This window comes from Sphaerodactylus townsendi, linkage group LG12, assembly GCF_021028975.2.
Source record: "Sphaerodactylus townsendi isolate TG3544 linkage group LG12, MPM_Stown_v2.3, whole genome shotgun sequence".
Taxonomy (NCBI): Eukaryota; Metazoa; Chordata; class Lepidosauria; order Squamata; family Sphaerodactylidae; genus Sphaerodactylus; species Sphaerodactylus townsendi.
The window spans coordinates 47,083,902-47,111,272 of NC_059436.1; the positions used below are offsets into that span (position 1 = coordinate 47,083,902).

The window sequence follows — 27,371 nt, forward strand, 5'->3', positions numbered from 1 at the left end:
TACCAGTATAAGGGAAGGAAGGAAGGAAGGAAGGAAGGAAGGAAGGAAGGAAGGAAGGAAGGAAGGAAGGAAGGAAGGAAGGAAGGAAGGAAGGAAGGAAGGAAGGAAGGAAGGAAGGAAGGAAGGAAGGAAGGAAGGAAGATGACAGATGGACGGACGGACGGACAGACGGATGGATAGAAGAAAGAAAGAAAGAAAGAAAGAAAGAAAGAAAGAAAGAAAGAAAGAAAGAAAGAAAGAAAGAAAGAAAGAAAGAAAGAAAGAAAGAAAGAAAGAAAGAAAGAAAGAAAGAAAGAAAGAAAGGCCTTACATGAGTTGGAGATGCCTGCGTTCATTGCATAGGAATGTCTAATATTTTATTGCATTCACCCCCAGCACCATTCTGGGAATAATTCCAAAGGAATAGCCATGTGGTAGGCAGTCATTTGTTCCCCCTTGGAGGCAGATGTTAGCAGTGCAGTACAGTCCTAATTGGAGTTACTCCAAGCTTATTGCTTTCAATGAACTTAGTCTGATGCAACTCTGCATAGGATTTCGCTGTTAGTGATCTGCCAAAGGTCAGACAGTCGGTCTGTTTCTTGCAGAGGTGGTCTCTCAAATACAACACTTTTGTCTGTAGTACCACAGCAAACATTTTTAAAGAAAATCCTTGCAAGTAGAAAAGTAGCATATCAGGCAGGGAGATCCTTGTCCTTGCTAACTGATATGCTGCTTTTCTTTTGCAGGCAGTTTTTTCTGAAGGGGATAAATTCAGAGAGGTGGCCGTACTGGCCAGCAGTAGAACAACAAGGTAGCCAAGTCCGTTAGCCCTTTAGAGACCAACAAGATTTGTTGGGGTATGAGCTGTTGAGAGTCTAAACTCCCTTCTTCAGATGGTTTTTGTTGGGATTCAGATTTTCTTGCTGGAGCACAAGTTGTGCAGTCCTTTTGATAACCTTAGGAATTCTGCTGCCTTTACTGCATGCTTTTGGAGACTTTACAGTGCAATCTTAAACAGAGTGGAGTTTTTCTAAATCATTTGAAGGTAATGGTCTTAGAAGTCAGTTTAGCAGTCTCCAAATGGCTCCTGGAGTTTTCCTGGGATTACAAATTCTTCTTCTTCATTGTCCCCATCATCATCATCATCATCATCATCATCCTCCTCCTCCTCCTCCTCCTCCTCCTCCTCCTCCTCCTCCTCCTCCTCCTCCTCCTCCTCCTCCTCCTCCTCCTCCTCCTCCTCATCATCATCATCATCATCATGATGCTTATTTATGTATAAAAGTAACATCATAAAATAATGCTAAAATAATACAAAGCATTGCACCAGCATTTAAAAAAACTCGTAATATATAATAAAAATCTCATATATATCCTTCCAAAATTACAATTGACTACACAGCTTTTCCTAATTTTAATCAGTCTCCAACCAAATTTGACTACACCAGGGGTGGCCAACCTATGGTGTTCCAGATGTTCATGGACTACAATTCCCATCAACCCAGTGGTGGGATTCAGCAGGTTCACACCACTTCGGCAGAACCGGTTGTTAAAATGGTGCTTGTTAACAACCAGTTGTTAAATTATTTGAATCCCACCATTGGAACCAGTTGTTAAATTATTTGAATCCCACCATTGGAACCAGTTGTTAAATTATTTGAATCCCACCATTGGAACCAGTTGTTAAATTATTTGAATCCCACCATTGGAACCAGTTGTTAAATTATTTGAATCCCACCACTTCATCAACCCCTGCCAAATTGGCCCAATTTGCCATGCTGGCAGAGGCTGATGGGAATTGTAGTCCATGAACATCTGGAGCACCGTAGGTTGGCCACCCCTACGCTACACTATAACGGTTCTCCTTGTTCCTACCTTTTAGCATAATCGAAAGGAGAGTTTTCCTGGAACGAGAGACTGTAGGAATGAGACCTTCCCTAATGTGGCTGTAAGTCTTCCAGTCAAATAAGACGACTCAATTATCCCTTCTCCACACAGACAGGAATGTTCTGCTAGAGCAGTGGTTCCCAAATCTTTTCAGGCTGCCGCCCCCTTGGCTCCCAAGCCACCTCTCTAGTCCCCCTCCTGCCTCACCCCCCCCCCCCACACACACCTCTTTCTTGGTATTAGGTCTATTGCAAATTCAAGACAACTTCCAGCATTGCAAACACCACGTGTATTTCACAAATAAAACATGAGCTAGTGATAGTAAACCAATTTACTGAGCTGTTTTAGCAGCATGAAAGGGTATGTGTGCATCTCACCCATGACCTCTTCACAGTTTTAATGGGATGAATGTGCTTGGGGCAGGGATATCAGCTTCTCAACACCAGGCTGCAGGGATTTAAGAAGAAGTCTTAGATGCCCACATTTAGCCTGTTTTTCTGCTTCACAAGAAACTGGGTGACTGGACTGAATCCCTGCTCTACTAAACGTGATGTTGGGAAGGCAGTGAAGTACCTCTTGACTTTGTCCCACAGTGCAGGGTAGTGGTTAGGAGAGAGAACTATGTAAACAGGGCACGGGGTTCATTTCTGTACGCCTGCGCAGCTACGCATGTGTTGCAGGAAATATTAAAAAAGAGAACCGTCTCCACGTGAAGGCGCGAAAGCAACCCGGATTATTTCCATGGACTCTCATTGCTTCCTGAATACATAAATGTCACACATGCGAATGGGGGAAAACTGGATTCCTTTATAATGGCTGCAACCTGTGCGGAATGCACTGGAGAATTAGCCTAGCCCACACTGGCTATTTTTGTAAGGCGCATTGGTAGGGACTGACAATCTCCAGTGTTGTTTCACCCTACAATTGCCCTGTATATAAATTGTTTAATCTGAAGATGCTTTCATGCATGAAGGCTCTCAGTCTGGCTCTCTCTGTTGCTGTGAATACAGAGACCTCTGCAGCAGAATCAATGTCAACGTGATGGTTTTCTCCACGGTTTCCTATGGCACCAGAGGGCTTTTGGTTTTGGTTTTTTAAGTGCTATTGCGCTGGAGGTTAAGAGCTCGTGTATCTAATCTGGAGGAACCGGGTTTGATTCTCCGCTCTGCCACCTGAGCTGTGGAGGCTTATCTGGGGAATTCAGATTAGCCTGTACACTCCCACACACGCCAGCTGGGTGACCTTTGGCTAGTCACAGATTCTCGGAGCTCTCTCAGCCCCACCCACCTCACAGGGTGTTTGTTGTGGGGGGGAGGGCAAGGAGACTGTAAGCCCCTTTGAGTCTCCAACAGGAGAGAAAGTGGGGATATAAATCCAAACTCCTCCTCCTCCTCCTCCTCCTCCTCTTCTTCTTCTTCTTCTTCTTCTTCTTCTTCTTCTTCTTCTTCTTCTTCTTCTTCTTCTTCTTCTTCCTCTTCTTCCTCCTCCTCCTCTTCTTCTTCTTCTTCCTCCTCCTCCTCCTCTTCTTCCTCCTCCTCCTCCTCCTCTTCTTCTTCTTCTTCTTCTTCTTCTTCTTCTTCTTCTTCTTCTTCTTCTTCCTCTTCCTCCTCTTCCTCCTCCTCCTCCTCTTCTTCCTCCTCCTCCTCCTCTTCTTCTTCTTCTTCTTCTTCTTCTTCTTCTTCTTCTTCTTCTTCTTCTTCTTCTTCTTCTTCTTCTTCTTCTTCCTCTTCTTTAACACTATAGGGATGTGTCAATTGCCCATTTTTTAAAAAAAACAACCACCTGAAAAAACCTTCTGGGGATGCCAGATGGCAGCCACAAGGGACTGTGCGAACATGCCTGGGTGGCACTCTTTTGGGGAAGATTCTCCCAAAACAGGTTTAGGAAAGATTGCAGCAAAACAAGAGAGCATTGGGACGGGGCGGGTGGGGGGGAATCTGGAAGGTGCACGAATGCCTGATGGTGTCGTATGGATGCTGGGGAAAAAACCCTCTCCCTACAGGAGCCAGCGTGGAGCAAAAGAGCTGGGCAGAAGTAGACGTACAAAGGAAACAAAGTGTACCTCTCTGAAGGGAACCGTTGCCTTAACTGGATTTACTAGATGCATGCCAGGTGAGTATTGATAATCCCCAAGAAGTCACCGCTGAGGATCTGAACCGACAGCGTAATCCAAGCTATAATGACTCCATTCAATATGCATTATCAACCTTTCACCCAGGCAGCGTCGCAAGACGGCTTCGGAGGCGGCTGCCTGCAGATTGAGGAAAAAGAGGCCCGGGGATAGCAGAAGCAAAGAAGATTATCCAACAGGGTTTTTCTTGCTCTGATTTCTGCCCACGGGGAATTTTTCACGACTGCCTCTCCGGGTTCAGTTTGTGCTTCTCGTCACCTCCAGACAATTGGCTGCGGTTCCTCAGACAAAAGCGATAGGCAGCATTCGTTGCTACAGGAACCGCTTTGCGAGGCACCGGCTTTTCCCCTGTTGGATTGTCGTTTCGTAGACCTGTTTGCACAGCTCTGTGTTTTCTACTTGGACGCTGTAGCTGGACCTGGGGTGTGTTTGTTTGCATTGCCAATCTGAGTGTGTGCATTTAGAGGCAATTAGATTGGACGTACCGTGCTAAAGTGTGTGCGTGTGGGGTGAGGAAAGAATCGCTGCTGTTCTCTCCCCATACCACTTAAACTGCTGTAGCATTGAGGCAGCCGGCCCACGTTGGAGGAGAAGCAAGGAGATTTGGGTCACCTCTTCATTTGAAGCAGAAACCTAGTTACTAATTGTTACTGCCACACCATGGGCGGATGTGTTTATGGATAATCCAGTGAGGCAAGATACTTTTCTCCCTCACATGGAGGCTGAATTTCTTCCCCCTCTTTCCCCGCTTAATATATTTCGAAGGAACAGGCACAGTTCGCCACTTAGCAATACTTTTAAGAAGGGGGGAAGCTGTTGAGGTTTTGGAAACACTGGGATGGAAATTTAAACCGTTTAAAATATTTTCCCCCCCCAGCCCTGAAAGAAGACATTGGAGCAATTTAGGAATCTAAATCCATGCTCTTTCCCCAGTTCTTCATCTGGAGGCTTTATGAGGCTTCTTGAGGCTTCAGTCTAACTAAGTTTCTGTTTTGTTTCTAGGCTGAGGAGTTTTCCAGCTCAGATTTCCTCAAGATGTCTGCAGGTAAGCCGCTTATCAGTCTTGGGGTCAAAATGGAGCAGCAGTGGTGTGGTGGTTAAGAGCAGGTGTACTCTAATCTGGAGGAACCGGGTTTGATTCCCTGCTCTGCCGCTTATGCTGTGGAGGCGTATCTGGGAAATTCAGATTAGCCTGTGCACTCCCAACACACGCCAGCTGGGTGACCTTGGGCTAGTCACAGTTCTTCTGAGCTCTCTCAGCCCCACCTACCTCACAGGGTGTTTGTTGTGAGGGGGGAAGGGCAAGGAGTTTGTAAGCCCCGTTGAGTCTCCTTACAGGAGAGGAGGGGGGGGGGTATAAATCAAACTCTAGTCTTCTTCTGTACAGGAGAACCATAATTTGGCCTACGAATGCAGCCAGGGTGATTGGTGCTATGTCAGTGAGAGAACGGGAGGCATGAACCATTTCCCCTTTATTCTGTTTCCTTGATAGAAATACTGTGGAGGTACCTGTCTTCCCACCCTGACTGCAGTTTGTGTGTGTATGACTTCTAATGGGAAACCATGGGGGCCGGGGGGGGTGTGTGTTAGGGTTAGGGCCAATTGGCTGTGCTGGCAGGGGCTGATGGGAATTGTAGTCCATAACATCTGGAGTGCCAAAGGTTCGCCACCACGGCATGCAGTGATTCTAACTAACGAATCCCTCCTTCATGCAGCTGCTGTTGAACGTTTTTTTAAAAAATTCAGATTTGTTAAACTAAATTTAGTTTTATAACTAATTATGTTCTGCATGTTTTACCCCTTGACCTCAGCGGTAGAGGGCATATTTGCATGCATGGGGCCACAGGGCCGATCCTACCAGTGTTTTGATTCTGGGTCCTCCTGGAATTACAGCTCACCTCTAGAATATAGAGATCAGTTCTCTTGGAGAAAATAGATGCTTTGGGGGATAGACTCGGTGGCAGTGTACCCCACAAAGGTCCCTTTATTCCCCATGCTCCACCCTAATATCTCCAGGACTTTCCCAGTCTGGTTCTGGCCACTCCCAGGAGGGACTTGGTGCCCTAATTTCTGTCCTGGACCTTCTGTATTTAGACCTGCAGAACTCAAGGTGTTATGGGCAGTGGAGTATCTACCTAGGGACAAGGGATACTCTTTGTCCCCTGAAGATTGCTTTGGTCACGGGGCACAAAATTGGCTCCCCCCACGTGACCAGGGAAGTCCTGCTGCTTCTAGTCGCTTGCAAGCTGGCCTGCCCTCAACCTATCATCCACAAGCCAGTCAAGGCAAAAACAATGAGGCAGCAGGACTTCCTGCTGCCTCCAAGAACCCTCAACCCCCCTGGACTCCCCCCTCCCTCCCTTCCTTCCTCCCTCCCTTCCCCAGTCAGAAGAGACTGCAGGCTGCAGTCAGACTGCAGGGGGAGGGGAGGTGGGCACCCTAGACCGTGCCCATGTCCATGGCGACATGGGTGGGGTCAAGGTCAGTGGGGGGTGGAGCCTGGGGGCATCAGGGGGCGGAGCCGGGGTAGCGGTGGGGCAGAGCCTGGGGGGCATCCTGGAGACAATTTGTCTCCAGGTGCCATTTATCCATGGTGCGCCTCTGGTTATGGGATTGTTGGTTCATGAGTCTTCCATCCTGAATTAACTACAAAAGGGACACATAAATTACTCGAGTGACCGCAGTGTTTAATGTTTGCTGGACTTTTCTGCAGACTTGGAAGATCCTGAACAGTACTGTGCGTACCTAGATTCATTTCTGGGCGAAAACATTAACCAGCCCACTCTTTCCATCATTTAAAAAATAGAACACGCACAAATCCAGCGGATTGGCCGTGTCAGTCTGTTGTGACAAAAACCATGGGAGTCTTGCGGCACTTTGAAGACTAACATTTTGTTCCAGCAGATACTTTTGGGGACTGCTGGCCACGTCTTCAGATGTAACAAGTAGTTCCCCTGCCATTTTATGTAGGAGGCCGGCAAAAATAATCACAGTCCATGAAATGCAGAAGGACAGAGGGGAAGGCAGTCTAAAAATCTAATCAATGAATAAATAAATTGTACAGCATTGTACGATTGAGTATATTGTCTATAATTCACTTAATTAAATGAATATTGTATTATTCGATTGGTATATCCCTATTAATGCTGAATAAGGAATAGGTTGAAAGCCTAATGTACACTTAAACCAAAATCAAATGGACTCTGCCGTGGGCTGCTCTTAGTTCAAATTCAGGGGAAAAAGACAGGTGTATGCACAGTCTTTTTTCCCTAGTGAAGAGCAGTCTTTTTTCCCTAGTGAAGAGCAGCCCAGACTGGCCGTTGTTGATCAGGAAAGTGGCATTTTTGTAAGAGCAGGGAAAGGTCAACTTCTGTTTCCTTTGTATTATGTCCAAACCGATATCTGGGCTCCTTACTGGCAACCCTTTGGAACTGAAGACTTGCCAGTATTTCTAGTTACGGAACTCCAGTTGCGGAATTTCAGCATCATTAGCATGACAGCTCCCCGCAGCTTGGTATGGTGGTAAGGGGAAAAAGTTGAAAAAAATCAGCATCGATGGGGATGTCGTGACAAGTGATGTTATTGTGTCAGTGCAATGCTCAAGGATTCAGCCAACACTCTATGGTGAAACCATAGAGTTTGGGGCGAATCTTAGAGCATTGCACTAATGTGATGATGTCACTTCTGGCTTCACTCCAGAAGTGATGTCTCTGCATTGTTGTGATGTTTGTCCCCTATGTCCCCACCCATCCTAGTCTTTTACTGAGTGTCAGCCACTGCCTGGCAATCCTAGGCATCAGACAAGTTTGATTGACAAAGCTCTCTTGGGTGTTTCTGCAAGTGGCTCTTGAAGTCTTTTCATCTGGAGATATTGCAGAGAAGGGCAACGAGGATGATTGAGGGATTGGAGCACCTTCCTTATGAGGAGAGGCTGCAGCGTTTGGGACTCTTTAGTTTGGAGAGGAAACGTCTGAGGGAAGATATGATTGAAATTATGTGTGGGGTAGAAAATGTTGTCAGAGAGACATTTTTCTCTCTTTCTCACAATACTAAAACCAGGGGGCATACATTGAAAATGCTGGGGGGAAGAATTAGGACTAACAAAAATAAACATTTCTTCATGCAACGTGTGATTGGTGTTTGGAATATGCTGCCACAGGAGGTGGTGATGGCCACTAACCTGGATAGCTTTAAAAGGGGCTTGGGCAGATTTATGGAGGAGGAGTCGATCTCTGGCTACCAATCTGGATCCTCCTTGATCTGAGATTGCAAATGCCTTAGCAGACCAGGTGCTCAGGAGCAGCAGCAGCAGAAGGCCGTTGCTTTCCAAATCCTGCATGTGAGCTCCCCAAGGCATCTGGTGGGCCACTGCGAGTAGCAGAGTGCTGGACTAGATGCACTCTGGTCTGATCCAGCTGGCTCTTTCTGATGTTCTTATATCAGGGATTGGACGTACTATTCTGAATTCAAAGCATGGGCTTTAGAGCTGAGCTCCAGCCACCACATCCTGCTGCCAAGTCTTTGTGACTCCTCTCTGCATACACTGGCATTGAGACAGAAACATACAAAGCTGTCAGGCAGACACACCAACCGTTTCCCAAAGTGCACCGTTTCCCAGAGGAGCCAGTGTCTGCTCAGTGGTGTAATTCTAGAAAGCTGCAATCAGGAGATCTTTCAGCGCCGAACCGCTGGGCTGCAGGCCGTTCCAAAAAGGCCCAGCTTTATTTTTAGCTTCTCTGCTTCACTGTCATTAGGTTTCCATCTATTCTGATTTGTGGAAGTTTCCATGGACTTTCATGCATGGGCTACAAGAAAATTGCATGCATTTTGCTATAAATAGATGTGAAATAAGTACGCTTGGTCTCAGGGTAAGACAGTCTGCAGAATCTGGCCAGGATTTGGGCACGGCAGGGGACGCTATTGTCCCTTTTTGAGCTGAATCATTTTTATAGTGAGTGAATCACACAAGTGGTCCCACCCAGGCAGCGACGAAGGGAGGGGGAACTGCGCCTGGGCCATGAGCTGCCTGCGCGCCCCTCCGACCCCCAATCCGCCCAGCCCTGCCCCCGACACGAGACGGCAATGGGACAATGCCTGGGACAAGCTGCCCCGGACGTCCCCACTGCCACCGCGTGTCGGCACCCAGGCTGATTTGGTTGGATGCCAACTCAAGCAGGCAGTTTCCCTTGCAGCAACTCGAAGCTGCAGGGGTTGTGATAACGGGTCTGGAGTGTAGAAACAAGTGCATTCTACACATGGTCAGAGACACTTCCGTTTCCATTTCACGTAAGCTGTGGTTGAGCCCTGGGAATCAAGGCTAAATTCCTAGGCTGAGATTTGTTTCAAAATCTTTTATTCCTCCGGTTCGGAGTTCCCTTTACTATCTATGGGACCCACTTTTTCGTTCTGCTTCCCCTCTCTTTGGGAGGGTTTTAATTGGGGTTTATTGCGTGACGCCATCTTTGTTAATTTTACCGCTGTGTTTTAATTTTAATAGGGTTTTGTTTGTATATGCTGTAAGAGGAAATTATGTTGTGCCCCGCCCAGAGCCCTTCGGGGGTAGGGCGGTATACAAAACCCATAAATAAATAAATAATATAATAATAAATAAATTTATTTATAAATAAATAAATAGATAGGTAGAGAGAGAGAGAGAGAGAGAGAGAGAGAGATAAAGATAAATAGATAAATAGATAAATAGATAAATAGATAAATAAAAATGAAGCTTTGGATTTCAGTAAAAGGACTTGGGGAGGAAAAAAACACTCTGCACATGGTCTGTAGTGATGACATGAAAGGGTGCTGAAGAACCATGCCTTGCTTACACATTTGATATTACGTGATTGCAATAGGTCAGTGCGTGGCCCTCCATAAAGTTTGAATCCCTAGTGTAGGGGTGGCCAACCTATGGCACTCCAGATGTTTATGGACTACAATTCCCATCAGCCCCTGACAGGGGCTGACAGGGGCTGATGGGAATTGTAGTCCATAAACATCTGAAGCCACTGCTAAGCCTGTGTAAAGAGTGCAGTCTTTAGGGGGCAGATTGTTAAGAAGCACGCTTTAAAAAAAATAAAAGAGTGAATTAACTTGCCATTTAATTCCCGGCTTTCCATTGCTACAGAAATGATGAGCTGGGCTGCTAAAATTTTGGGATTCTCCTTCCCTGCGCTAGGGATGGGCCCTGGGCCCTCCTGGAATTACAGCTCATCTCTTGGCTACAGAGATCAGTTATCTTGGAGAAAATAGATGCTTTGGAGAATAGACTCTGTGGCATCGTACCCCACAAAGGTCCCTTTCTTCCCCATGCTCCACCCAAATATCTCCAGGCAGACGCGTAGTGCCAAGGGGGTAGGGGGGTGCGTGGCGCACCAGCCATGCGCCGGTGTAAGGGCGTGGAGGTGGCGTGGGGGCGTGGCAGGGCGCAGTTCCCCCTCGCTCTGGCCCTGTCTCCGGGGCTTTCCCAGTCCGGTTCTGACCACTCTACTTCCAGGGGGACTTGGTGCCCTGGTTTCTGTCCCGGACCTTCTATATTTAGACCTGTAGAATTCAAGGTGTTATGGGATTGCTGGTTCATGAGTCTTCCATCCTGAATTAACAGCAAGAGGGGCCTCCCTTTCAGCTATGCCTCAAGACCTGCCTGTTGGTCGTGTCTGAGCACGGAGAATGCATCCTTTCCAAAGCTTTGTGAGATGAAGGAAACCTTGCAGAGGTGTGAGCAGAAAACCAATATTTCTAATTTGACAAGCCCGACAATGGGATTGGAAAAAAGCTAACCTTTTGTTTTCTCCTTCTAAGAACATAAGAACTAGCCTGCTGGATCAGACCAGAGTCCATCTAGTCCAGCTCTCTGCTACTCGCAGTGGCCCACAAGGTGCCTTTGGGAGCTCACGTGCAGGATGGGAAAGCAATGGCCTTCTGCGGCTGCTGCTGCTCCCGAGCACCTGATCTGCTAAGGCATTTGCAATCTCAGGGAGCTATTAAAGCACAGAGCACCTATAGACAAGTTGGCACCTGTAAACAAGAGGCTGCAGGAGACCTTTGCCTAGCAGATTCAGCCAGAGACTTCCCATTCATTTTAGGGAAATATGCTGTTATTGTCTGTGGGGGGATCGATACAGAAATATTAAAGGCAAATAAGGTTTCAAAGCAAGAAGTCCTACTTGTGTTGCAAGGGATCCTCTGAGCCAAATTTGAATTCTGTATCTGAGGCTAGCAGCTTGGAAATCCTTCCAGGCCTTTGCTCCAGCCTTCACGTGGTTGCTGGAGATCTCCTGGGATTACAACTGATCTCCAGGTGACAGAGATCATCTCACCTGGAAGAAATGGCTGGTTTGGAAGGGGAACTCTATGGACTATTGAGGTCCTCCCTTCCCCAAACTCTATCCTCTCCACCCCCAAAATCTCCCGAATATTTCCCGACCCAGAGTTGTCAATGCTTGCCTGCCCTGAGGTTGGAACCTTGACCTCCCAGATGTTCTAGGAAACAGTTGAGGTCTGGCCTCTGCTGCCGCTTAGCGACCGTCTCCGTGGCAACCTATGTTGAGCCCTGACCGCAAGGCCTAGCCTAGCCAGGCGCCAGCTGTGGAAAGCGGAGAGGGCAGAGACTTGCACAGCGAAAATGCGCTGAGCAAATAACTAGGGATCGGAGGAGAGTGAATGAGTTGGAGACTTTGGAGAGATGGGCGCGCGCTGCTCCTGCGTGGATGACTCCACCATTAAGGCCGGCAAAGGTTTGTGTCTGGCCTCGTGTGTTCAGGACCTCCCGGTCTGGATTATACTTTTGTTAACAGTGCTTCGAAGTAGCAAATAATTTATTTCGGGGAGGGAGGGGTGCGTCCTTCTTCCTCAATGGGAAAGGCAGCTTAATGTTTTCATCCCTTCTGGGAAATCCAGTAAACAACCCAGGGATTCTGTTCCTCTACAGCTAACCCGCTTTCTTTTTTCCTTTCTGCAGATAAATTGAAGAACCACAAAATCATCTTTGTCGTAGGTAAGCAAAAGTCTGGTTTTCAACCTTGGGCTTTTTTGTTTGCTTGCACCACTAGAAGATTTATTTTATTTTATTTTATTTTATTTTATTTTATTATTTTATTTGTTAAATTTGTAGGCCGCCTCACCCCCGAAGAGCTCGAGGCAGCTTACAATATGGCTGTTCTCTAGGACAGCAATCAGTACAACACAAAACTTGGACCCATTAAAAACTTAAGCGGCAGTTACTAACAATAAATATAGATTAAAACAACAACAACAAAGGTTGTTTAAAAAACAGGCGCCCGATCTGAAGGCCGAAAAGGGGTAGGGGGTAGGCAGGACCCAAGATGGAGTCAGGGCCCAACCAAAATGGAATACAGGCGGCCACAGTTTCAGTGGGGGGCGGTAAAACCGCGGCCAGCCCCCTCAAAGGCCCGGTGGAATAGCTCCATCTTACAGGCCCTGCAGAACTCACCAAGGTCCCGCAGGGCCCGGACAGCTTCTGATTACTTTTTATAATGCTTCTGATTACTTTTTGAATAAAAAAAAATACTCAGTCCCTGTTAGTTAAAAAGGCACATAAAAATTGGGTTCCATGAGGATAGAATCATAGAGTTGGAAGAGACCACAAGGGCCATCGAGTCCAACCTCCTGCCATGCAGGAAGGCACAATCAAAGCACTCCTGACATATGATCATTCAGCCTCTGTTTAAAACCCTCCAAAGGAGGAGACTCCACCGCCCTCCAAGGCAGCATATTCCGCTGTTGAACAGCTCTTACTATCAGGAAGATCTTCCTAATGTTTGGGTGAAATCTCTTTTCTGGTACCTTGAACCCTTGTCCTAGTCCAGTGATGGCAAACCTTTTTAAGACCGAGGGCCCAAATTGCAACCCAAACCCCAGTTATTTATCGCAAAGTGTCAACCCGGCAATTTAACCTGTATGCTGAGGTTTTAGTGTAGAAAAAACTAATTGGCTCCCTCTTCCTCCATCTTCACACCCGGGCCGAAAGCAGGGCCAGCCTGCTCTTAGCCTCCAGTGCAAGTCCCTGCATGTAACGCTTGTGCCTTTCTAGGCATCTCTGCCTCCTCTGCGCTCTCGGTAGTAGCAGCCACCCGGAGCACAGTAGCAACCAGGCCTCGGCCAGCCAGGTCCTCCCCTTGCTTCACCGTGGTGCGCGCATGCCGTGCTCAGTGGCCCAGGCCAGCCTAGATGTGTGTATGTGGGGGGTGATTTTCTGCCCCCCACATGTCGAACTCTGTGTGTGCGTGCCCACAGATAGGGCTCCGGGTGCCACGGTTCGCCATCACTGTCCTAGTCTCTGGAGGAGGAGAAAACAAGTTTGTTCCCTCTTCAACACGACAGCTAACGCCATAACAACTTCAGGGCCTAGAATATCTTGGTGGAGTTTTCCCTTCACACATCATTTTTGTTAGCTCTGTATCAGATTCCTCCTTTTCATTGCAGGGGGCCCTGGTTCGGGAAAGGGGACCCAATGTGAGAGAATTGTTCAGAAGTATGGCTACACCCACCTGTCCACGGGGGACCTCCTGAGAGCAGAAGTCGGCTCTGGCTCAGAGCGGGGGAAGAAACTTTCTGCCATCATGGAGAAAGGAGAATTAGTGCCTTTGGTGAGTCTGGGGTGCGAATGATTGGTTTATCCTCATATGGGCAAGGCTGAAGGGTACATGAGACTCTTTACTGCGGGTTCCGCTTGGGCTGCAAACCCATTGCAATGAATTGGTTTCCGTATGAGTTCAGAAATAAACAACATCTGTTTTTCTTTCATTGTGAGCACCTGCGTCGCATGCAGAAAGCTGCAGGATCGCTTCCTGCATGAGATCTCCAGTCCCTATTGGGCAGGGAGGTTGCTTTAGTAACCCCTTCTCAGCACTCAGAAAAAATTAGTAACCACTTCTAGAGAAGTGGTGAGAACTGGTTGGATCCCACCTCTGGGCATAACCCTAATGCCCCTTCATGTAGATTATTTTCAATCAAGGCATTAATTCCAGGTACAAAGACTTTTGGGATAGAAATCTTTGGTTAGGTGAATGAAGCTTGGTGAGATGTAAAGAGAGGTGAACTGAAATCAATAGAGGTCAGAAGCAAACACTGCAGACTTAGACTCCTTCCACATATGCAGAATAATGCACATTCAATCCGCTTTCACAATTGTTTGCAAGTGGATTTTGCTATTCCGCACAGTAAAATCCCGCTTCAAAGTATATTGAAATGGATTGAAAGTGCCTTATTCTGCATGTGTGGAAGGGGCCTTAGACATTTTTTTCAGTACACTCCTAAAAACAAGGCACTAGATTAAAAAAATGAAAGAGCAGCTGAAATATTTGGGATTCTGAGGGAAGATAGCTTTTAAGCCAGAATGAATCCAGTATATTGCTGAACATGAGGAGAATTTGAATGTAAATTGCTCTCAACCATTTATTTTCTGGTTAATCTGTGGACAGTTTTTTCTTAAATTGAAAAAAACCCTGATGATCTAATGGATAACACCCTGGGAAAGAATGGCATAATTGGTGGATTATGGCTGGGACAGAACACAGAGTCCAAGCTTCAAAGTAGGGGTGTCCAACCCTGGCCTTCCAGATGTTTGTGGACTAAGATTCCCATCAGCCCCTGCCAGCTGCAATCCATAAACATCTGGAGGGCCAGGGTTGGACACCCCTACTTTAAAGCTTAAACTCTTATGTTCGAGTACTGGCAGAGTCTGATGGGAATTGTAGTCCATGAACATCTGGAGGGCCAGGGTTGGACACCCCTGCTTTACGGGATCTGCAGATCACAGAGAACTCCAGGTGTCAATATTTAGTTCCTTCCGAGTTAGCAAAGAGTGCCTTCTGACATCAACAGCATTTTTCATCTCTGCCCAAAGGACACCGTTCTTGATATGCTGAAGGAGGCCATGATCGCCAAGGCAGACTCCTCCAAGGGCTACCTGATTGACGGCTATCCCCGGGAAGTGAAGCAGGGCGAGGAATTTGAGAAGAAGGTAAGACAGTGGTGCCTACTGTAACTCCCCAGGACACTTTCAAAACAGAAAAGAAGATACAGAGGCTTAAAACCCCCCGCTTGCATTACGCTACAGTCCGGTCCAAACTGAAAGCCTCCTAATCTGAATTGAGGGGAAAAAACTGGAGGATTCGTTCATTGCCTTCCTAGCATAGCATCTTTTTGTGGCAGTGAACATCTCAATGGATTGATGAGGGAAAAGGGAAAGCTGAATGTGAGTTAAGTGAGTTGGGTTTCATGGGTAGATGAAGGCGCAGGACACTTGTGGGATTTTGCTGTATTTGTTTGTTTGTTTGTTTGTTATTTTTTGGCATTGTCTCTAATCCTGAGGACTAGTAACTTGCAACATTGGCTGGTGAAGAATAGATAGGCCCACTCTTAGGTTTGGGAAGGCTATCAAGTGGTAAACACATCCCCCTCTTGTGAACAGAAAGTAAGGCAGCAGGGCTATGACAGAGGGCCTTTCCCCACTTTTCCCTCGGCTGCCGGGCTACTGTAAGCGCAATTCCCAGCTGCCAGCAGCATTCCCTGGCGCTATGCCTCGGCATCCCTCACTGGCCCCGCGCCTCTGTGCGGGTTTACTCAAAAGGCTCTCTTTGCAAGAGCTGCCAGGGATGCCTCAAGGCTGAGGGGCTGGAGTAGCGGCAGCGTCGGGGCAGCTGCACTGTCGCCGCTCCTCTCGTGGGGAGTGCCGGGGGACCCCGCGCTACTCTCCTCAAGTAGTGCAGGGCTTGAGGTAAGTGGGGACAGGCCCAGAGCTTCTCCCCTTAGCCTGTGCTGAATTATGCAAGGATAGCTGCTATCCAGGGTTCTTAAGGCTTACAAGGGAGGGAGCTTCCTTACAGTTTTTCAGGATTCAAGCGCACACAACCCCTCCCTCAAATTTCTCACTATAGTTTAAAATGCAGGACATAAAACATCAGTCCTGAAAATGTAAGGCAGGTGTATCCAACTCTGCCCTTCCAGATGTTCATGGACTACAATTCGCATCAGCTTTGCCAGCATAACATCTGGAGGGCCAGAGTTGGACGCCCCTGATGTAGGGTCTTTAAATATTTTTAATCATTTTTATTGATTGTCTCAAAATAATTATACAGAAGAACAGTAAACAGAAAAACAAGAAAAATAGCACAAGAATAATAAACTGAAAAATACCTAACCATAAAACTAAAACCATAAAACTAAACCAACCGAATTAACATACAAACATAATACACTGTGAAAGAGAGCCTTCTGTCTTTTATCCCATCTATTCTTAGATAATTTCATTAGCACCCATTGATATATATCAATTTAACAAATACTTATAACCTTAACGATTAATGTGTTTGTGTTATTCAGCTCATAGGAGCAGCAGTGGCGTAGTGGTTAAGAGCAGGTGCACTCTAATCTGGAGGAACAGGGTTTGATTCCCAGCTCTGCCGCCTGAGCTGTGGAGGCTTATCTGGGGAACTAGATTAGCCCGTGTACTCCAACTACTATACTAATAATATTTTAACTACAACCACAATACATATTCACTTCAGGAAAAGAAGTGAATTAATGTTTAAATCTGTGAAATAAGCAAAAACTATCAAAATAAAACATTCTTTGTAACCATTTCAGCACAACACATAAAATATAATTTCCATTTTACTCCAGACTCCTGTTTTCCGCCTTCTACTTACACCATTAGTTAACTTGGCCATTGTAGCGTATTCTGTCGTGTGGTCTTCCCAAGTTTTCGCACACGTGGCAGATCTCCGCTTTCCATCTGGTTGCAAATATTACTCTGGCTGCATTCGACAGACATAAGGAATTTCCTGAAGTACTGTCAGGGTCCATTCTGGAGGACGTGAAGATCTTGGGGCATGCTGTTTGTTCAGGGTGGCTTCCGTGACCTTTCACTCTGCATGCCCAAATGCAGTCTTTTGAACACTCTTTGCCTGTAGTAATTTGAAGAGGCACAAGATGGCAATGTGGAATCTCTCTGCGGCGCTCAGCTTGCTGGGGGAACAAGTATACATTTTTTTAAAAAAATGCCTGGCCTGGTAAGAACAGAACGTCCAGAAGCTGAAAACGTGAAAATTATAATCAATGTACGTGTCGTGCTTAGCTGAGCTGGGTGATTGCATTTGCGATTGTATGCTGAGTGATTTCAGTCTAAGCCCATTGATTTCTTTGGGCTTAGACTAGAGTTATTGCGGATGGGATTGACAGTGACTTGGCAGGGGTACAAAAACAATAGCAATCAAGGGCTGCCCCTTCTGCAGCTCCAAAACTAATGAAAAGCAGAGCTTTTTCGCTTTGGTGGAATGTCGTTTTTATGCCAGCTCTTGCAATGCCTTTAGGAGGCTGGTTTTAATTATGCATTGCATACAGTTTTTCCACCTTTGAGGTTATTTGGGAAAAAGTGGTCTATAAAGATAGGAAATATATCAACGTGTGGACAAAGAAACAGTGACACTTGATCACTGTTTTATATTTAATGGGAAATGGATCACACAAGTTCGGATCTGCTGCAGAATCCTGAAGGGGAATAAACAAGAAGAGTTGGGTTTATATTCCCCCCTTTCTCTCCTGCAGGAGACTCAAAGGGGCTTACAAACTCCTTTCCCTTCCCCCCCTCACAACAGCCACCCTGTGAGGTAGGTGGGGCTGAGAGAGCTCAGAAGAACTGTGACTAGCCCAAGGTCACCCAGCTGGAGTGCACAGGCTAATCTGAATTCCCTAGATAAGCCTCCACAGCTCAAGCGGCAGAGCAGGGAATCAAACCCGGTCCCTCCAGATTAGAGTACACCTTCTCTTCACCACTACGCCACTGCTGCTCCCATAAATCATTGGAAATCTCCCCTCCCTGTGCGAAGCAATAATGATGGCCGAGTTTTTTTGTATTTATTAGTTTACTTCATTTATGCCCCACCTTTCTTCCCAATGGGCACTTAAAACCAATTACACTGTTTTCCTCTCCTTCATTTTGTCCTCACAAGAGCCCTGTGAGGTAGGCCGGGCTGAGAGTGCGTGAGTGACTCAAGGTCATAGGACTGTTAAGCCTTCCAAGAATGCAGGAACCCCTTTACCAGATCCATGGGGCTCCTCTGTTGTTCTGATTAGCCCGAGTTTACTATCAGACAAAGTGAAGATGGATGCTAATACGGCACCCTTGTGGAGTAACATGCCACACTTCTTAGGAGTTCTTCCACACCTCTCTTGACCAGCACTGAGGTGGGGCGGGTGAGACAAGCGTAAGGGTCACTTCCCCCCCTTCCCTCACGGTTCCCCTCTTCAGATTGCAGCACCCACGTTGCTGCTGTACGTGGACGCCGGCAAGGACACCATGGTGAAACGTTTGCTGAAACGCGGCGAGACGAGCGGTCGGGTGGACGACAACGAGGAGACCATCAAGAAGCGCCTGGAAACCTACTACAAGGCCACCGAGCCTGTGATTGCCTTCTACGAGAAGAGGGGGATCGTCCGCAAGGTATGTCCCCTTTGGCTTCCTTGGGTTTGGGCAGCCCGCCGGCTCACAAGGCTCAGGAAGCATTGACAGGAAGGATTGTTTGCTCCCTTTGATGTAAAAAAAAGATTGATAGAGCACAGGAGGTCAATTTTTGTTGCGGTGGAACAGGGGCCACTTAACCGACACCCCGTTTCTCTTCTACTTGTATTGGCTGGGGGCATTCTGGCTTTCCATCCCATTTGGCCGCTGAGGGCCAAAAACACCTTTATTTATTCATCTATTTGAGGAATCCCCAACTTTTTTGAGCCTGCGGGCACATTTGGAATTCTGACATGGCACAGTGGGCGCAGCAACCAAATGGGTGCCACAAAATGGCCCCAATCCATATAAGAACATAAGAACTAGCCTGCTGGATCAGACCAGAGTCCATCTAGTCCAGCTCTCTGCTACTCGCAGTGGCCCACCAGGTGCCTTTGGAAGCTCGCATGCAGGATGGGAAAGCAATGGCCTTAAGAACCTAAGAAAGAGCCTGCTGGATCAGACCAGAGTCCATCTAGTCCAGCACTCTGCTCCTCGCAGTGGCCCACCAGGTGCCTTTGGGAGCTCACAGGCAGGATGGGAAAGCAATGGCCTTAAGAACCTAAGAAAGAGCCTGCTGGATCAGACCAGAGTCCATCTAGTCCAGCACTCTGCTCCTCGCAGTGGCCCACCAGGTGCCTTTGGGAGCTCACAGGTAGGATGGGAAAGCAATGGCCTTAAGAACCTAAGAAAGAGCCTGCTGGATCAGACCAGAGTCCATCTAGTCCAGTACCTGCTCCTCAGAGGGCTTCTCCACCAGGGTGCCTTTGGGAGCTCACAGGCAGGATGGGAACCACCTTAAGAACCTAAGAAGGAGCCTGCTGACTGTATTCCCAGAGTCCATCTAGGTCCAGCACTCCTCGTGAGTGGGCCCACCAGGCCTTTTGGGAGCTCAAGAGGTGGGATGGGAAAGCAATGGCCTTAAGAACCTTAAGAAAGAGCCTGCTGGATCAGACCAGAGTCCACTCCATAGTCCAGCACTCCCCTGCTCCCTCGCGAGTGGCTCACCAGGTGCCTTGGGAGCTCTCACAGGCAGGATGGGAAAGCAATGGCCTCCAAGAACTAAGAAAGAGCCTGCTGGGATCAGACCAGAGTCCATCTATCCAGCACTCTGCTCTCTCGCAGTGGCTCCACCAGCCTTTGGGAGCTCACAGGCAGGATGGGAAAGCAATGGCCTTAAGAACCTAAGAAGGAGCCTGCTGGATCAGACCAGAGTCCATCTAGTCCAGCACTCTGCTACTCGCAGTGGCCCACCAGGTGCTTTTGGGAGCTCACAGGCAGGATGGGAAAGCAATGGCCTTAAGAACCTAAGAAAGAGCCTGCTGGATCAGACCAGAGTCCATCTAGTCCAGCACTCTTCTCCTCGCAGTGGCCCACCAGGTGCCTTTGGGAGCTCACAGGCAGGATGGGAAAGCAATGGCCTGCTGCTGCTGCTGCTCCCGAGCACCTGGTCTGCTAAGGCATTTGCAACCTCAGATCAAGGAGGATCAAGATTGGTAGCCATAGATCGACTTCTCCGCCATAAATCTGTCCAAGCCCTTTTGAAAGCTATCCAGGTGAGTGGCCGTCACCACCTCCTGTGGCAGCATATTCCAAACACCAATCACACGTTGCGTGAAGAAGTGCTTCCTTTTATTAGTCCTAATTCTTCCCCCCAGCACTTTTAATGAATGCCCCCTGGTTCTAATATTGTGAGAAAGAGAGAAAAATATCAGTCACTCGTACTCCATGGCTGCCTTTTGCAGTTTAAACGCAGGTTGCGGATCAAAGCACCCCTACCGTGGTGTGGGTTTTTTGGAAGTACATTAGACGGCAGCGGGGAGGGACGCTCCAAACGCATCTCGCCGCAGCCCCGTTGCTGCTGTTTGCCTCGTGGTTCCTGTGTGGCTGTTTTTCCAATGGAACACTCACATTCTTTGATAATAGACGGAACCCAAGAAGTGATGGCCCTGTGTAGTCTAATGGTTCAAGTGTTTGGGCTGGCGTGGGAGGGTCGGCAGAGCAAATCCCCCTTCATCGGCAACGTTGGGTTTGGTGACCGTAGCCCTGTCATTCTCTGTCTGTCTGACTAACCACCTCACAGTATTATTGTGGGGGCAAAACAGGCGAAGGGGAGAATCATGTACTCCTGACACTTAACACCATTACACCCCACTGGTAATAATGCCTATACTGGGTTCAGTCCAAAAGGAATCTAAAGGTTCTATTCTCTTCCTCGAGGAGGGGTGGGGAGGAGTTCCAGGGCAAATTTATGGGCTGGCTCAGGGGTCTGCCACCTGCGGCTCTCCAGATGTTCATGGGCTACAATCAGAGGTGGGATCCAGCAGGTTCTCACCAGTTCCCGAGAGTGGGCTACTACTATTTGTAGGTGTGCCGCAGAGGGGGGTTACTTAATTGGATCTCGCTTTTCTTCCCGCCTCCACACCCTCGCCTCCCCGAGAGGCATTCTGCCTTTGAACGTGAAGGTTCCATATAGCAATTGCGACTAATAATGTCACTCCCTGAACTGGGTTAATCCCTTCCAGGTACTGTAATTCGTTGATTCTCAGCCTTTCGTACCTTTTATCTCACCAGTCTCTATCAAAGAACCTGTGTGTTTCACCATTGCTGTGCTCAGATTTGTGAGTTGGGGCATTTTCTATAATGGGATGATGATTTAGAAATGACCTGATGCAAAAAATTAATGTGGTGGGGTGTCTGCCCATGGCATCCAACTCAGGTTTTGCCCAGGGCTCAGGTTTGCCTAGGTACGCCTCTGCCCCCTTTGCTGAGGGGGGGCTGGCGAGGGAACCTGTTACTAAAATTTTTGGATCCCACCACTGGCTACAATTCCCATCAGCCCCTGCCACCATGGCTGACTGACAACGAGGAGACCATCGAGAAGCGCCTGGAAACCTACCACAAGGCCATCTACAATCCCGGGCTGATGGGAATTATAGTCCACGGACATCTGGAGAGCCGCCGGTTGCAGACCCCTGGGCTGGCTGATGGGAAAGCTGCTGGCCTGTAGAAATATTATTATTACATATTATTATTATTATTATTATTATTATTATTATTATTATTATTTATTTATTTATTATATTTATAAACCGCCCTCCCCCGAAGGGCTGCCTTGTATGGTGAATAAAAAACATACGCTGGTGATAGAGCACACAGTAAAACAACATTAATATTCATTAAATTCAAATGTTACTTAATAATGGCTCTATATATGTTAAAACTACTCCCGTTAAAAAAGCAGTATGTCTGGTCAAATAAATAGATGGCGTCCTACTAACAGATCCCCTAAAAAGAGAAAGAGGGAAGGGATGGTAGGATCCACAGATGTTATAAAAGGAGAAAGAAGGGGGGGGGGCATTCTGCTGCTTGGCACCCAGCTGCCTGTGTTTGCTCAAAGGGGTCGTGGGGAATCTGTCAGTTATCAATCAGTGTGTCAGGTTCCCCGTTCATGACTGTGGTGGCTGCGAGCTTTGGGCCTAGACGAGGCTCCGCAGCTGGAGGTAGCCGTCACATGTCATGCCTGGAAGTCGCGTCAGTGAGGTGGGGGAAGAAAGAGGGGAGGGGGCAGGGAGGCTCCGCTGAAGACGCACCCGTTCGTTCATATCCCAAAGGGAGTTCACAGCAGGGCGCTGTAAGCCTGGCTCAGTAAGCAGATGAGTCATCATCTCACTGGGAGGAGAGAGAAGCGGCAGAAGGGCTGCAGAGACAGCTTCCCCCCCCCCCCCCAGTGGGGGACGCAGTGCTGTTTGGGTGGGGAGGAAGCGGCCTCTGAGATGCAGGGCAGTCCGGCGTAGAGAGCTATTGTCGCTTGGGAGCAGAGGCACTCTGGCGGCATTCGTATCTAGCAAGGTCATCTGGGGCAGGATTGTTGCAAAGGCTGGAGTGCAGTTAGACGTCTGCAGTTCGGGTTCCACAGAATCACACAGGCCCTGCTGGATCCACGTCAAATGTCTGTATCCTCAAAGACTTTTGTGGCTGGAATCAACTGGCTGCCGTTTGTTTTCTTGACTGCGTGGCCGTGGTCTGGTAGTTTTCGCTCACCACGTGTGGGTGGAACATTAGGAGCAAAAACAACCAGACCGTGGCCACGTAGCCCAGACAAATCACAACAGACAAATATTCACCATTTCCGGCCAGCTGCCTTGAGGAAACCTACAACGTTTGCCCCCCGCCTTTCCTGCTGCAGCCAATATTCAGAGATACACTGCCTCAGACCATGGAGGTTCTATTCTGAACTGTTATAATTTGGAGCAGTGGATGGAGCAGGACTATATCCAGCCCGAATAGGAACGTTTGAATAGCCTTGCTGGATCAATCAAAGGTATCCATCTAATCTGTCACAGTCTTTCTAAACAGCTACATAGGAGCTCTCACAACAAAGACAGCAGTCCTCCCGCATTTACCCCCTCCCCAACCAACTGGTGAATTCAGTTATGCTGCCTCTGACCAAAGGAGCTCCATTTAGGTGTCATGACTAACAGCCATTTAAAGGACGAACCTCTATAAAGTTTTTAAGTTGTCGTAGCTTGCGAGCATCGCTACATCCCGTGGCAGTGAGTTTCACAAGTTATAAGAACATAAAAGGACCTTATTTTGTGCATAAATCATTCATTCATTCAGCTTTTATTTGGCATAACCAATATAAAATCACATCAAAAGACAAACTTGTAACATATATCAAATAGAAGAGGAGGAGGAGGAGGAGGAGGAGGAGGAGTTTGGATTTATATCCCCCTTCCCTCTCCTGCAGGAGACTCAAAGGGGCTGACAATCTCCTTGCCCTTCCCCCCTCACAACAAACACCCTGTGAGGTAGGTGGGGCTGAGAGAGCTCTGAGAAGCTGTGACTAGCCCAAGGTCACCCAGCTGGCGTGTGTGGGAGTGTACAGGCTAATCTGAATTTCCCAGATAAGCCTCCACAGCTCAGGCGGCAGAGCGGAGAATCAAACCCGGTTCCTCCAGATTAGATACATGAGCTAGAGTTGATTCATACATACTATTGCTTATGGGACACTTCCAATAGAAAATTTGCATCCATTTTGCAGATTGTAGCATCAGAATTATTTAACAAAAACAATAATCTGCTTGGTTCATCTAGCTCGCTAGGTATCATAGAAAGCAACCTAGAGCAGTGGTGGCGAACCTTTGGCACTCCAGATGTTATGGACTACAATTCCCATCAGCCCCTGCCAATTGGCCATGCTGGCAGGGGCTGGTGGGAATTGTAGTCCATAACATCTGGAGTGCCAAAGGTTCGCCACCACGGACCTAGAGTATTTAATTCTAATACTTGCCGATTTGGGACAACAGAACAGTTGGTGAGATAATGTTTCTAATTTGGTTTGCATCACACAAGCACACCCTTTTGCTCACTTCTAGATTGTTATATCTACCACGTAGTATAGCAGAAGGGAAAACATTGAAGCGAGCAAGTGAAAAAACTCTTCTCTGGTCTGGATTGGTCAGATGATACAAATAGGAGGCCATTCTGTTATGTTGTAAAGGGATTGATAGATGTAAAGGTGAGCAAATTTTCCTCGCTGCCAGGGTTAAATAGTTCCATTCTCTCTCCAACAATTTTTGCTTTAATAATTTATACAATTCTGAACAAGTTAGAAGGGGGTCAAGAGGTATACCAAGTGATTCGATCTTCCCCTCTGTCAGTGAGAACCATGAATTAATCTGGGTATCTGATAGTATTAGATGAACCAGAGAGTACTTATTGTAAATATAATTGTGCATAAATCTACGCACAAGCCTTTCCACTATTTTATTGTTGTTGTGTTTCCTCTCTTCTTTTTCTCCTTTTCACTATTGAAATGAAATAGACTCACTGCAACAGATGGGGTACTATAGCAGTACAGGGAGCCAGTGGTGGGATTCAAATGGATCAACCACTGGTTCGGCCTCCCTCTGCCACGTGCTCCCCCCATTGCCCACTTACCTGACTGCTGTGCCCCCCAGCCCCCCCTTTCCGATGTTGAGCGGGGGGGAGGTAAGGAAAGGTGGCGACTTTGGGGGGCCAGTACGGGGGCAGCCAACTGCTGATTGGGCAGCGCCATGTAGAAGAGGAGGAGGAGGAGGAGGAGGAGTAGTTTGGATTTATATTCCCCTTTCTCTCCTGCAGGAGACTCAAAGGGGCTTACAATCTCCTTGCCCTTCCCCCCTCACAACAAACACCCTGTGAGGTGGGTGGGGCTGAGAGAGCTCCGAGAAGCTGTGACTAGCCCAAGGTCACCCAGCTGGCGTGTGTTGGACTGGACAGGCTAATCTGAATTCCCCAGATAAGCCTCCACAGCTCAGGCGGCAGAGCTGGGAATCAAACCCGGTTCCTCCAGATTAGATACATGAGCTCTTAACCTCCTACGCCACTGCTGCTCCTCTGTTCCTCTGGGCTGTTGTGCCGCCTTTGCATTTATTTGTGCTCCTATTTGTTTGTTTGCTGTCAAGTCACAGCTGATCTCTGGCGACCCCTGGTGGGGTTTCCAAGGCAAGAGAGGTTGAGAGGTGGTTTGCCATTGCCTGCCTCCATGTTGCGCCTCTGGTCTTCCGTGGTGGTCTCTTGTTTAAGTGCAAAGCAGGGGCGTCCCTGCTTGGATTCCACGATCTGACAAGATCAGGCTAGCTCGGGCTATCCGGATCAGGGAGATTTGGGCTAGCAAATAAGGATCAGGGAAGATTTCTATTTTAAAACGGGAGGGTGCTCTGTGCCAAGAGCCCAGGCCTTGGGCCTACAACGTGGAGCCGTTCCAGTGGCAGTAATGTCAAATTTTTTCTGTTGTCCTCAGCTCAACGCAGAAGGCTCCGTGGACGACGTATTCAAGCAGGTCTGCACCCATTTGGATGCCCTGAAGTAAATCACCAAAGGACCCCGAAAGGCTCTTTCCCCCCTCCCTCCCCCCTCCCCTTCAGCAGTGAACAGCAGTTCTTGCTGGCTCCCCCAGCCCCGTGCCCATCCCCCGATTTGAGCAGAAGAACCCCAGGAGCCTCCCCCAAACTCCGATTTCATCTCAAGGGCTGTGACAGCGGACGTGGCTTTATCCTGTTTTCGTGGACGGAGCCCCCGTGGAGGAAATTTCAAGGACATTGTGTTTGGCTTCCTAATCTTCTCTCCAAAGTAAAGTTCACTTTCATGAGTTGAGATGTTTTTTATCTCCCCCGCCTCCCCTCCTCTGCTGCCGCAACAGGAAGGGCTCTTATTGTGCATTCCTTACTCGAAAGGTTGATTAAAGACAGGAAATGGCCTGTTTATCCCACACCAGGGCATCTATTACAGAAGGGAATCCGTTTTCTTTGCACTGTGGTGGATGGAATGAAAAGGTAGGCCGGATTAGCCTCTGATCAGTGATGGGATTCAAATAATTTAACAACTGGCTGTTTACAAGCACCATTTTAACAACCGGTTCTGCCGAAGTGGTGCGAACCGACTGAATCCCACCACTGCCTCTAATCCAGATTATTTGGTGGGACTAGATCAGAATCTCCATGCCCAAAATATATAAGAACATTAGAACAAGCCAGCTGGATCAGACCAGAGTCCATCTAGTCCAGCTCTCTGCTACTTGCAGTGGCCCACCAGGTGCCTTTGGGAGCTTTCATGCAGGATGGGAAAGCAATGGCCTTCTGCTGCTGCTGCTGCTGCTGCTCCTGAGCACTTGGTCTGCTAAGGGATTTGCAACCTCAGATCAAGGAGGATCAAGATTGGTAACCAAACATCGACTTCTCCTCCATAAATCTATCCAAGCCCCTTTTAAAGCTATCCAGATTAGTGGCCATCACCACCTCCTGTGGCAGCATATTCCAAACACCAATCACACGTTGCGTGAAGAAGTGTTTCTTTTTATTAGTCCTGATTCTTCCCCCCCAGCATTTTCAATGAATGTCCCCTGGTTCTGGTATTGTGAGAAAGAGAGAAAAATTTCTCTCTGTCAACATTTTCTACCCCATGCATAATTTTAGAGACTTCAATCATATCCCCCCCCCCCCGACGTCTACTCTCCGAACTAGAGTCCCAAACGCTGCAGCCTCTCCTCATAAGGAAGGTGCTCCAATCCTTCAATCATCCTCATTGCCCTTCTCTGCTCCAGTCCCGCAATCATCCTCGTTGCCCTATAATCCTTGGAAAAAGACATTAAAAAGAAGAAGAAGAGTTTGGATTTATATTCCACCTTTCTCTCCTGTAAGGAGACTCAAGGTGGCTTACAAGCTCCTTTCCCTTCCTCTCCCCACAACAGACCCCTTGACCCCTTCTGCACAGGCAGAATAATGCACTTTCAATCCACTTTCAGTGCACTTTGCAGCTGGATTTTACTGTGCGGAATATCAAAATCCACTTGCAAATAATTGTGAAAGGGGACTGAAAGTGCATTATTCTGCGGAAGGGACCCTTGTGGGATTGAGAGAGTTCTGAGACAACTGTGACTAGCCCAGGGTCACCCAGCAGGAATGTAGGAGTGGGGAAACACATCTGGTTCACCAAATGAGCCTCAGCCACTCATATGGAGGAGTGGGGAATCTAACCCAGTTCTCCAGATTAGAATCCACCTCTTCTTAACCGATACACCACACTGGCTCTACGTAGCACAGGAAAATCACTTCTTTTGATCAGTGTCACCATCTGCGCATGAATAAATTCAAACATCATTCTAGGATTCGAAAGCCCTGTTGATTCTTCTGCCCTTATTTGTTATAAACATGTCCCTCTATAATGACACATAAAAGGGGAGAATTCAGGTTTCAGTTGAAGAAAATCTGTTCCTTTCCATTGCTATATGCAGTGGGAGCTGAGAGTATAATAAAGGTTTATTCCGCAGGGGTGTCAAACTTGCGGCCCTCCAGATGTTCATGAACTACA

General features: G+C 47.7%; 1 protein-coding gene across 7 annotated transcripts in view; it reads left to right on the forward strand.

Moving 5' to 3' along the window:
• The window catches only part of AK1 (adenylate kinase 1), an 83,255-nt gene extending 57,602 nt beyond the window's left edge, over positions 1–25,653 (forward strand). For 4 of the 7 annotated variants that reach the window (XM_048512240.1, XM_048512241.1, XM_048512245.1 and 1 more), the window contains 6 exons: positions 5,000–5,042; positions 11,955–11,990; positions 13,439–13,602; positions 14,862–14,978; positions 18,267–18,458; positions 25,306–25,653. In XM_048512240.1, the coding sequence (XP_048368197.1) occupies positions 5,000–5,042; positions 11,955–11,990; positions 13,439–13,602; positions 14,862–14,978; positions 18,267–18,458; positions 25,306–25,374 (621 nt within the window). In that variant the 3' untranslated portion in view covers positions 25,375–25,653. Of the gene's footprint in view, positions 1–4,156; positions 4,421–4,666; positions 4,691–4,999; positions 5,043–11,605; positions 11,731–11,954; positions 11,991–13,438; positions 13,603–14,861; positions 14,979–18,266; positions 18,459–25,305 lie in introns of those variants that run through there. The other 3 variants (XM_048512247.1, XM_048512246.1, XM_048512242.1) reach the window with 3 other exon arrangements.
• Positions 25,654–27,371: the final 1,718 nt, after the last annotated feature.